Source organism: Hemiscyllium ocellatum, chromosome 5 (assembly GCF_020745735.1).
Source record: "Hemiscyllium ocellatum isolate sHemOce1 chromosome 5, sHemOce1.pat.X.cur, whole genome shotgun sequence".
NCBI classification, from domain to species: Eukaryota; Metazoa; Chordata; class Chondrichthyes; order Orectolobiformes; family Hemiscylliidae; genus Hemiscyllium; species Hemiscyllium ocellatum.
Window position 1 is genome coordinate 116,759,021 of NC_083405.1, and position 12,360 is coordinate 116,771,380.

Consider the following 12,360-nt stretch of genomic DNA (forward strand, 5'->3'; position numbering starts at 1 on the left):
ACCAGCTACATTCAGAAGGTCATTTCCAAATCACCCAATTGTGTTGTATCTATTGATGACCTGGTGATTTTTACTCACACATGGAAGGAACACGTGCAACATTTATCAGAATTATTTGATCGACTTTGGGAAGCACACTTGGTAATAAACGTGGTTAAAAGGGAATTTGCCAAAACCCAAATCGCCTTCCTGGGTCATGTTATTGGACATGGACAAATGGCCCCATGGAATGCAAAATCAAAGGTAATTGGGGAGTTTCTCATACCATCGACAAAAAGAGCAGGACTATGATTCTTGGGATTAAGTGGACTTTATCGGAAATACGGACCAAAGTTTTGCTGGCTGCTCCACTCACTGAATTACTAAAGAAAGGCAAGAGGCTTCAATGAACAGTCGATCATCAGAAGGAATCTGACAGTTGAAAGCAGTGTTAACCACTGCCCCAATGTTAGGCACAAATAATTATGCAGAGCCATTCAAGGTGGTTATTGATGAGAGTGATGTGGGAGTCGGTATTATTTTCTTACAGGAACAGGAGGAGAAAAATAGAAAGACCTATCAGATATTTCTCCAGGAAATTGAACATTCATCAGCAGAAATATTCAACAGTTAAGAAGGAGACTTTGAGCTTGGTATTGGTGTTACAACATTTCCATGTTCAGGTTATCAGTAATGTATCTGAGACAATTATATACACTGATCAGAGCTCATTAAAGTTTGTGGAGAAATTTAAAGGCAAAAATTCCAGACTATTTACATGAAGCTTGTTGTTACAGTCAATTTGAAAACTGTGCACGTGGCTGGACAAGAAAACGTGACTGCCAACACATTGTCAAGACTTGAATCAGAAATAGAGGTGCTCGGTAGCAGGGGTAAAACAGACTGTATAGTGCATATTTGTGACATTATTGTCAATGTAATGTAGATGGGTGTTGTAGTGTACAATCAGTGTAAGATTAAGGGGTTTTAAAATGAAGCCATCTTTGGATATTGATGGTTCTTTTTTGATGACAAATTGGGGGAGAAAGGTTTGACGATGAAGCTCCTTTAACCATGTTACGTTGTCCTTGTTTTTTTCCCACCAGAATGGCTGTAAATGCATAGATTCCAAAATCTCTGGGTTTATCTACTTGAAGATGTTTTTAAACAAACACTTGTATGATGAAAGAGGAGTGGCCAGTTCTTCTGGCTGGTTTGATTTGCTATTAGCAAACAGTAAGTTTTTTGAGGCTACTGGTCAGTTGTTAGCTGAGAATCAAAAAGAAACAGCCACATGGAAAGTGTTCTATGCTGAATCTCTCTGACATATCTCTCTCTTGTAAGAAACTTTTTCAGTTTTGCCAATGGGGTGTTTTTGGGGACCGTTGCAGACATTTAGAACAGCATCATTAAGTTGCGATAGTCGATTGCATTTTCAAATAGTGAAGTTTTCTCTATTCTGTTTTCTCATTTGTATTTCATTCAGTAATCTTGCAAATAAATTCTGTTTTGTTTAAAACTAAATGGTTGGGCCAGCTGCATCACTCCTGGAATATCCACTCAACATCTGCTTAAAACAACTAGAAAAGTACGGGTCTGGGCTATTTTATTCAAATGCTTTAAGGGGATCTTGGCCTGGTCCATAACAATAGTAACTTAGAACTTAAATGCAACAGGACTAAAAGTTTTATAGATAAAACTAAAGGATTGCCTGAGGGCATCTCATACTTGTTATTTTAATACACTTTCGATCCTTTGTCAAATTGGGCACAATTTCAGAGTTATGGCTGAGGAGGGGCTGAGATTTTAACTCACTCAAGCTCATTCACCTGCAATATTAAAACTGGGCCCTGTGTTCTCTTAAGAAAACTGGAAACTGGGGCAGGCAAGTCCAGGTGCAATTTAATAGAATTAACAAAAAAGAATGTTCATAATTTAAGTTGGCTGGGGAACCAGAGACAAAGTCACCATCCATTTAAAAGTGTCACAAACTGAAAAGATGTAGGGGAAACATATTTACATCCAATTTGCCTGACCTGTTCACGTTTCCAACAATGGCAACATCTGCCTTTTGATATTGCAACAAAAGTCTTTGCATGTTTTGCCACAAGATGTATATTAAGGAAATGCCATGATAATTTTCAAAGAAACTGAAGAAATGTTTGCAGCAGGGCATAATGCAGCATGTATTCAGTGCAGCAAGACTAAATATGGTTTTGTTTTATACAAGGTCAGAGATAAGATTGGCTGAGTGGTTACTTCCTGAACTGGAAACTTTGATGTTTCAAAATAAGACTTTCAGGACATAGTTCCAGAAAACTTGAGTGAGGAGTCCAACAAGGATGGCAGCAGGATACTAAAATTAGGAAGCAACTGGCTGAACAGGATTTCAACAGAAAATGGACCCATGAGCAATATTGCATTGATGGATCAGGCTTTTGATTTAAATTTTAGCTTGGAAAAAGTAGAAGTAAAAAATTATGAATAGTACAATTCCACCGTAGAAATCGGCCAGAGAGCACCCAAATGGAAGTGGTCTTTCATTTGTTCAACAGTAACAAATTCAAATTCATCCAGGATTCAAACAATCTGCAAAAGGCAAGGAAGATGGAAAAAAAACGTGCAAGGGCAAAAAAAAACTCTTAATCACTACATATCTAGGCGAATGAGGAGAGAAGCAATACTGGAACTAGTTTCAGACACTTTTAAAACAAATCTATTGATGAATGAGGACAAGTTTGGTAAACATTATCTTTGTCTTTTAACAAGAAGCTGAGAAAGAGCTGAAGTAGATTCACTAGATTACCGAGATAAATGATAGTTGGAGATGGAGTCCACAGGAGACACAGAGTGAGCGAGTATGTGAAAGAGAGGGGGAGAAAACAGCTGAGCAGACAAAGAAATAGGTAATGGTCAGCCTGGAAGAATCATTTGCTCCATCTCAGATACTCAGTATTCTGGAAGTTTCAGTAAGACCCCTGGTCATCCTTCGGTACTGACCCAGACACAAAACTACCATTATTGCAAACCTTCCCCAACGCCAGCACCTCCTTCCTTGGATATGGGGCCCACAACTGCTCACAATATTCGAAACACAGTCTGACCAGAGCCTTAGACAGCCTCAGCAGTACATCTCTGTTCTAATATTTGAGACCACTTGAAATGAATGCTAATATTGCATTTGCCTTCCTAACAGCCAACTGAACCTGCATGGTAACTTTAAAAGAATCCTGAAATCACACCCCGAAATCCCTTTGTGCTTCAGATTTCCAAAACCTGTTCTGGTTTGGAAAATAATCTGTACCTCAATTCTTTCTGCCAAAATTCACAACCTCATACTTTCCCACATTGTATTCCAGCTACCAGTTGTTTGTCCACTCTGCCATCCTGCCCAAGTGCTCCTGCAGCCTCCCCACTGCCTCAACAATACCTACCCGTCCACTTACCTTTGCGTTACCTGCAAACTTAGGAATAATGCCCTCAGTTCCTTCGTCCAGATTGTTAATGTGTAACATGAATAGATCCGAACACTGACCCCTGCAGATCTCCGTTAGTCACCAACTGCCAATCTGAAAATGACCCCTTTATCTCCATTCGCTGCCTTCTGCCAGTTAGCCATCCTCTATCCATGCCAGTACCTTGTCCTCAACATCACAGGTACACACCTTGTTTCGCAGCCTTCTATGTGGCACTTTATCACAGACCTTCTGGAAATCCAGACATCACATTCACTGGCATCTCCTTGGTCATCGCTTGACATTCAATGGCATTACCATTGCCAAACTCCTCCATGGTCAATATCCCTGGCCAGTGGGTGGGTGCACCTTTACATGAATTTGACCATGCACCTAATCATTATGGCATCAAGAGCAGGTCAGAGGCTAGAATTCTGAGGCATGTAGCTCACTCATATCCTCAGTACCGGTCTACTATTCACAAAAGGAACAAATATGGAGTGTTGGGAGGGACTCACTACAGAATTCACAGCTTCTAACCTTAGAGAAAGGCTGCAGGAAAATGCCTGGAAGCTGTAGACCAGTGAGCCTAATATCAGTGATGGTTAAGTTTTAAAGAAGGGATTCCAAGAGACAGGACCTCCAGTCATTTGGAGAAGCAAAAATTCTTTTGAGATAGTCTGCATGGCTTTGTGTGTGAAAAATTGTGTCTTACGAATTTGATTGACTTCATTTGAAGAGGTGACCAAGTAGAGGAGGGCAGTGCAGTTGCTGTTGTCTACATGGACTCTAGCAAGGACTTTGACAAGGAACTGCATGGTGGATTGTTGACTAAGGTTAAATCTCGTGGGATCCAAGGACCGCTAACCAATTGAATACAAAATTGGCTTAAAGGTAGAAGCCAGAGGGTGGTCGTCGAGGGTTGTTTTTATCAAACTGGACACCCGTGGTCAGTGGTGTGCAGCAGGATTTGGTGCTGGGTCCACTGTTATTCATCATTTATAAAATGATTTTGATGAGAATTTAATAGGTATGGTTACTAAGTTGGCAGACAACACGAAGATTGATGGCATAGTGGACAGTAAAGAATTTTTTCTGAGAATATAGCGAGCTCTTGATCAGGTGGGACAGTGGGCTGAGGAATGGCAAATGGAGCTTAACTTCAGATTGTAAGTTTGCTTGCTGAGCAGGTAGATTTGTTCTCAGACATTTCTTCACCATGCTTGGTAATCATCAGTGAGCCTCCATTGAAGCATTGGTTTTCTGTCCCGCTTTCTAATTGTGTGTCTTAGTCTGCTATGGTGAGTGATATCACTTCCAGTTCTTTATTTGAGAGGCTGGCAAATGGGGTCCAAATTGATGGGTTTGTTCTTTGAGTTCTGGTTTGAATGCCAGGTTTCGAGGAATTCCAATGTGTGCCTTGGTTTCGCCTATCCCAGGATAGATATATTGTCCCAGTCGAATTGGTGTCTCTCCTCTTAAATTAAAAAAGTGCAAGGCGTTGGAGGATCAGAGCTACAGGGAGAGGTTGAACAGGCTGGGGCCTGTTTTACCTGGAGTGTCGGAGGCTGAGGGGTGACCTTGTCGAGGTTTACAAAATTATGAGGGGCATGGATAGGATCAAAGTCTTTACCCTGGGGTCGGGGAGTTTAGGGTGAGAGGGGAAAGATATAAAGGAGACCTAAGGGGCAACTTTTTCACACAGAGGGTGGTGCATGTATGGAATGAACTGCCAGGGGATGTCATAGAGATGTACAGTATGGAAACAGACCCTTCGGTCCAACCAGTTCATGCAGACCAGATATCCCAACCCAATCTAGTCCCACCTGCCAGCACCCAGCCCATATCCCGCCAAACCCTTTCTATTCATATACCCATTCAAATGCCTTTTAAATGTTGTAATTGTACCAGCCTCCACCACTCCCTCTGGCAGCTCTTTCCATACCTGTACCATCCTCTACATGAAAAGGTTGCCCCTTAGGTCTCTTTTATATATCTTTCCCCTCTCACCCTAAACCTATGCCCTCTAGTTCTGGACTCGCTGACACCAGGGTAAAGACTTTGCCCATTTATCCGATCCATGCCCTTCAATTTTGCAAACCTTTAGAAGGTCACCCCTCAGCCTCCAACAGCCAGGGAAAACAGCCCCAGCCTGTTCAACCTCTCCTTGTAGCTCAGATCCTCCAACACTGGCAACATCCTTGTAAATCTTTTCTGAACCCTTTCAAGTTTCACAACATCTTTCCGATAGGAAGGAGACCAGAATTGCCCCAATATTCCAACAGTGGCCTAACCAGTATCCTGCACAGCCGCAACATGACCTCCCAACTCAATACTCTGACCAATAAAGGAAAGCATACCAAACGCCTTCTTCACTAACCTATCTATCTGCAACTCCACTTTCAAGGAGCTATGATCCTGCACTCCAAGGTCTCTTTGTTCAGCAACACTCCCTAGGACCTTACTATTAAGTGTATAAGTCCTACTAAGATTTACTTTCCTAAAATGCAGCACCTCGCATTTATCTGAATTAAACTCCATCTGTCACTTCTCAGCCCACTGGCCCATCTAGTCAAGATCATGTTGTAATCTGAGGTAACCCTCTTTGCTATCCACTACACCTCCAATTTTGGTGTCATCTGCAAAATTACTAACTGTACCTCTTATACTCGCATCCAAATCCTTTATGTAAATGACAAAAGGTAGAGGGGCCCAGCACCAATCCTTGTGGCACTCCACTGGTCACAGGCCTCCAGTCTGAAAAACAACCCTCCACCACCACCCTCTATCTTCTGCCTTTGAGCTAGTTCTGCATCCAAATAGCCATTTCTCCCTGTATTTCATGAGATCTAGCCTTGCTAATCAGTCTCCCATGGGGAACCTTGTCGAATGCCTTACTGAAGTTCAATAGATGAATGTTCTTTGTTACTTCTTCAAAAAGAAACACAATCAAGTTTGAGAGACATGATTTCCCACGCACAAAGCCATGTTGACTATCCTGAATCAGCCCTTGCCTTTCCAAATACATGTACATCCTGTCCCTCAGGATTCCCTCCAACAATTTGGCCACCGGTGTATAGTTCCCTGGCTTGTCTTTCCCACCCTTCTTAAACAGTGGCACCACAATTTCCAACCTCCAGTCTTCCGGCACCTCATCTGCGACTATCGATGATACAAATATCTCAGCAAGAGGCCCAGCAATCACTTCTCTAGCTTCCCACAGAGTTCTCGGGTACACCTGATCAGGTCCTGGGGATTCATCCACCTTTAACCGTTTCAAGACATCCAGCATTTCCTCCTCTGTAATCTGGACATTTTCCACGATGTCACCATCGATTTCCCTATAGTCTGTATCTTCCATATCTTTTTCCACAGCAAATATTCATTTAGTATCTCCCCCATTTTCTGTGGCTCCACACAAAGGCCGCCTTGCTGATCTTTGAGGGGCCCTATTCTCTCCCTCGTTACCCTTTTATCCTTAATATATATTTGGATTCTCCTTAATTCTATTTGCTAAAGCTATGTCCCTGTTTTGCCCTCCTGATTTCCCTCCTAAGTATACTCCTACTTTCTTTATACTCTTCTAAGGATTTACTTCTAAGGATATCCCGTCTATATCTGACATATGCTTCCTTCTTTTTCTTAACCAAACCCTCAATTTCTTTAGTCATCCAGCATTCACTATACCTACCAGCCTTCCCTTTCACCCTGACAGGAATGTACTTTCTCTGGATTCTTGTTATCTCATTTCTGAAGGCTTCCCTTTTTCCATCCATCTCTTTACCTGCGAACATCTGCCTCCAATAAGCTTTCAAAAGTTCTTACCTAATACCGTCAAAATTAACCTTTTTCCAGAGGCTGGTACAAGTGAGACATTCGGATGGGTATATGAATAGCAAGAGTTTGGAGGGATATGAGACGGGTGCTGGCAGGTTGGACTAGATTGGGTTGGGATATCTGGTCGGCCTGGACCGAAGGAGCTGTTTCCATCTTGTACATCTCTATGACTCTATATTGGTAGGTCATGAAAATCCTGAAACAAACTGATTAACAAGGCAAACTTAAATCATCTCGGACCTTCCCTCAAACAACATTCAAACCTCCCCCGATAATAAACGTTACTTCTGTACCCCTTCGTTCCCCGATAGTCGATCTGGCTCAGAACTTTGGTCATCGTCCTCGGCGTCAGATGCTTCCACTTCCATCGCACTCTCCTGATCCTCCTCACTCTGCGGGCCGCTGTCTGAGTCGTCTCCTGAGTCCTCCTCATGATCCTCCGTCCGACCCGGGTCAGAGTCAGCCACCGTGCTTTTCAGCTCCTCTTCCACGGCGTCCCCCTCGCCGTCACTCTCGTACAAACCCGACAAGGCGGCGGCGCCGGGCTCGATGATCCCGAGGACGTAATCCAGGCCGTCCCGGGCGAAGGCCTGCGGGATGCCAGTTCCGTTTTTGCGCTTGTGGAGTCCCAGGGCTTTCTCCAGCCGCTTAATCTCCCTGTCCTCCTCCTCATTCGCCTCCAGCAAGCCAATTCTCCGGGCTTGTTTGCTCTTGGCTCTCCTTCTGGCTTTCCCAGTGCCCAGTCTTGGTGGCGCTACACCTTCCAACGACCCGGGCCCGGTCTCGGCGGCCGCGACTGCCTCCCCTTGGGTCGGTTGCGGTTTCACGTCGTTGCCGCCCCCTTCCAGGTCTTTTGCAAGCCCGGGGCTGCCGTTCAGGTGCTTCCTGAGGTAGTAATCCCTCATCCTGCTCTTCTTCTGCATCCGCTTCTCCTTCCTCAACTCCTTGCGGGTCTTTCCTCTCCTGAGCCCGAGATCCTGGGGAAGGCCCTGGTTGGGTTCGGACGGCGACACTGCCGCCGCCGCCTCCTCCTTCTCCACAAACGTCTGCACGGCCACACGAAACTGGCTCAAAGCCCTGGGGCCACGCCGCCGAGCCCGCTTCATGACGGACTCGAACCACCGCCGGTGAAAAAGAAATTACAAAACAAAAACACGACCCAGGATGAAACCTTCGGGAGATACCAGTGTTGGACTACAATGGACTAATGTTTTTTACTTCATAAAAACAACCATGCACGGTTTTAACAGTTTAGCGAGAAGTGACTTAAAAGCAAAGCCAACAGCGCACAATCCATAACCGCCATGTGCATTTTTGAATACAACGATCGACGCCGTTATTTGGGGGGAGGTGTGACCCAGCTCCTCCCGCCCCCTTCCCAATATCGCACTGTGATTGGTGCTGTCCGTACACGGGCCCCGCCTCACCTCATAGTCTATTGGTTCACGCTCAAGTCAGTCGTGTTCCCATGCCGTCCCGTGGTGATGACACACGCACCGCCTCCCCTCCCTCGCGCACCTGGGCGGGAAGGGGGAAGGACAATGCCGTTCTTAGCTTATCGGAGGACGCGATCTAAAGGGGCCCGCGTGGCTATTCGTCAATAACGCCAGCCAATGAGAGGCGTTGTTACTGGCCTGGCTGTGGTCGCTCGTTGATGAAGAGTCAGGGACGTATGAGGGGGAGAGAGAGGCGGTGATGGTGTTGCGCCACTGTTTGAAATATAGCGCTGCTTGTTCTCTCGTCCCTTCTGCTTATTGCGTTGTCGTCTTTATTTTCTGCCGCCTCCCTATGTCTGTTTCTCCCTCACCTTTTCTGCTTCTTGTAAATGCTAGATCTAAATGAAGGATGGATTCTGACGATGTGGCAATCAGAGAGCAAAACTTTCACAGCCAGGTCCGGGAGTACACAGTGAGTAACTGCACCTGCTCCTCGCACCGTCTTCTGTCAGCTTCGGCTCTGTTTATTTGTGTTGTTTTTTTCAACGGCAACTGTTGAACAGGCGTGAAATCGCTACAGAAATGGTGGTGGGCATCTCCTGTTTCAATATCCGCTTTCTGCTTTGGGGCCAGGGTTAGGGGAGCGGAGAAGAGAAGGTTCATTTAAAATAACAACACTTCGCCGCCTTTGTTTTTCTTTGTGCATTCTCCAGATACGCCGACTTCTCAGCATGTTTTCTTCTTTATAATTTCCACACAGATCGCGGTTTGATTCTGATTTGATTCTATCCCGATTATTTTCAACTGCGTTCCCATCCTAGTGCTCCCACGGTCAAGCTATTTTTGCGGTGTTTCTTGTATTTTGGTAGCTCCTTCTCCCACCTCCCACCCGGCCTCCCCAAATGTACATGTCAATTTATGTATCGATCTATGTGAAACTTAACGGTCTATCTTGACCGGGGGACCGTCGCCAAGTCGCACAGTGCAAAGGTTGATGCTGGTTGTCGCTAGGCCTTTATATTCTCTGGTATTTTTAAGTTAGGAAGGAATGATTCTGTTATTTTGCGCATTTTTGTGAACGTGTTTTATTGTTAACATATGCACATCGGTATTCATGGAGTGATTCTAGTTGATTTAGAGTGTCATAGTATAAAGGGGAATACGTTGCTTTTTTTAAAAAGCCTTAATCTCTGCTTGTAAATGCATTTAATGAAAACATGATAAAGCTGGGGATTTGTTGAAAAGCTATTTTAAAAAAAAGTTATTTTGAGAAACAGGTAGATACTGTATGCAAATGTGGGTTAAACACTAATTGACAAACTTTGAAGTATTGATGTTGCTGTGATAGCTAATAATAATAATAATATTATGGTGTCAGTTAGGGACACTTACTGAGGGGTCCTAAAATGACATTTAACTTAAAGTTGCACAATAACAACTGAACTTGAGCAATTGGGAATTATAACTTACTTAAATTTTGTTTCTGATTAGTTTTTGTGAAAACACTTAACCTTGTCAGAATAAATCTTCTAGGTATTGCAAGACCATGCAGCAAAAGACAAATTATGATCTGGAGACAGGCAGCCAAACCAAATCAGCCTTCCTCCCACTGTATTTGCAATGTAATAAAATTAAATCCTCAAAGACCTCTACTAATTACTCCAGTGATTCCTGACAATACTTTTGAATAAATAATCTTAGATTTTGTGAATAATTCCAGACTCTGGTATTGTATATTTAAACAAAAACCTTGCATGTTTACTAAATACAAATTAATTTTAAAAGGAACGATGTTAAACAAGGTAAACTAACTAGTGTCTATGCTTTAATCTGGAATTTTTCATTCAAACCTCATTCACACAAAAGACAGACGAACATGCAAACAAACATAGTAAAAGGATAAATAAAATAACAAAACTAGCCAGACTAGTTAAATTATTTTCACGATGTGTTGTTGAATAGGCATAAATGTGGATTCCTTAGTTACATTTTCTGAAATATTGTTCGGGGTCACCTGCTCAGTTCATTCAGGCAAAGGCGGCAATACTTCTAACTCAGTGGAGGAGCAAATTACTGCAGGTGCTGGAGTCTGTACTCTAAACAAAAGATGCTGGAAATCAGTGGGTCAGGCAGCTTCCATGGAGAGAACAAGCTAATGTTTTGAGTCTAGGTGACTCTTCATCAGAATTCTGAAGTCATTTCGACTCAAAATGTTAGCTTGCTGTCTGTCCATAAGTACTGCCAGACCTGCTGTGATTTCCATTTTTTTTGGTTTTCAATACTTCTAACTTGGCTTTCAGAAACTGATGTAGAAGTTTAGGCAGGGACTTTTGAAATCTTCATGCTGTCTTAACTGAAGCAAAGCTTGTTTTCTCAGAAAACAGTTTAGTTGTGCTTCTGCCCAGATAGACAAATCACTTCTTCCCAGATCCTGAAATACCGTTCAACAACGACCCATCTGTTTGAACATAGAGCTGTTCCAGACTTGCCAGAACTATTGGTCAGGTTGACATCCAAATTCTGTTACTTGTCTAAGGACAATGTTCTTCCTGAGAACACTGTCTGTTGGAACTCCTTCAACAAAAAAATAATCTGCAGTTAGACCCCATGCCTGCCTTCACAAACAAAGCAAAGCTGCTTTAGTCTACTCCTTTTGCTACAAGCTGTCTCAAAGTTCACATCATTTCCAGTTCGGAATTCAAATTTGATTATACAAATAATGACCAATTGGTGTGGCTTCCAACAAAATGAATATGTCACTTTGGTTTGAGACCTAAGTTATGAGTGGAGGTTATAATAGCTAGAATGTCACTTGTGTAAGAGAAGGTTGTGGACTGGTTTCATGGAACACTCAAGAGTCCTGAAGAATGTAAATAAGATTCAATATGTTTGACACTTATTTTGTAGTTCTGAGCATGTCCTCCAACTCAAAAGAGCAATACTGAAAAGGTAATTCCAATGTTATCAGCTTAGGGTTAGCAATGTGACTGAATTGTGATCTGATCTCGATGCAAGTGTTGTCAAATCAGAGGTTGACCTTTCACTGACATATCAAGCAAAATGTTTATTGGAAATGCTGTACTTTAGATGGAATGTTAATTTGAGATCTTGTTGTTAAATGGTTGAGTTGAAATATATTAATAGCTCAGCTGTATGTTTCCTAATTTATCTCTTGTAAATACTTCATTCTTTGAAAGATAAATGAAAAATTAGGTACTGGGAATTGCAAATGCTGAACTAAGATGGGTTCTGTCAAGCTGTTTTTTTAGATGGTTTAGTTTCAGACGCATAGAAACTAAAAGCAGGAGGAAGCCATTCTGTCCTTTGGTTTAATCCACCACTGAACCTGATTGTAGTTTAAACCTCTACCTCATTGCTATATTCTTGCTTTCTTTCCATGGCTCTAATAGTTAAATATTCATCTATCTGCTTCTTGAATGTAGAGTAATAATGTTATCAAGGTTGGGAGTCTGCGCTGGTCAAAAACAGCCACTAATTAATCTAATCTTGTTTTCCAGTACATGATCCATAACCTTGTATGCCTTGGCATTGCAAATGTACATCTAAATATGACTTCAATGTAATGAGTGTTTCTGCCTCTACCACCCGTACAGGTAATGAGTTCCAGAGTCCTACCTCTGGCGGGGGGGAGA

General features: G+C 42.8%; 2 protein-coding genes across 2 annotated transcripts in view; one reads left to right on the forward strand and one right to left on the reverse strand.

Annotated features, from left to right (window-relative positions):
• The window catches only part of nom1 (nucleolar protein with MIF4G domain 1), a 65,105-nt gene extending 56,515 nt beyond the window's left edge, over positions 1–8,590 (reverse strand). Inside the window, exon 1 of the mRNA XM_060825612.1 lies at positions 7,565–8,590. Within this exon, the coding sequence (XP_060681595.1) occupies positions 7,565–8,377 (813 nt within the window). The 5' untranslated portion in view covers positions 8,378–8,590. The remainder of the gene's footprint in view (positions 1–7,564) is intronic.
• Positions 8,591–8,941: 351 nt separating this feature from the next.
• Positions 8,942–12,360, forward strand: part of lmbr1 (limb development membrane protein 1) — a 270,045-nt gene continuing 266,626 nt past the window's right edge. Inside the window, exon 1 of the mRNA XM_060825130.1 lies at positions 8,942–9,179. Coding sequence (XP_060681113.1) covers positions 9,117–9,179 — 63 coding nt within the window. The 5' untranslated portion in view covers positions 8,942–9,116. The remainder of the gene's footprint in view (positions 9,180–12,360) is intronic.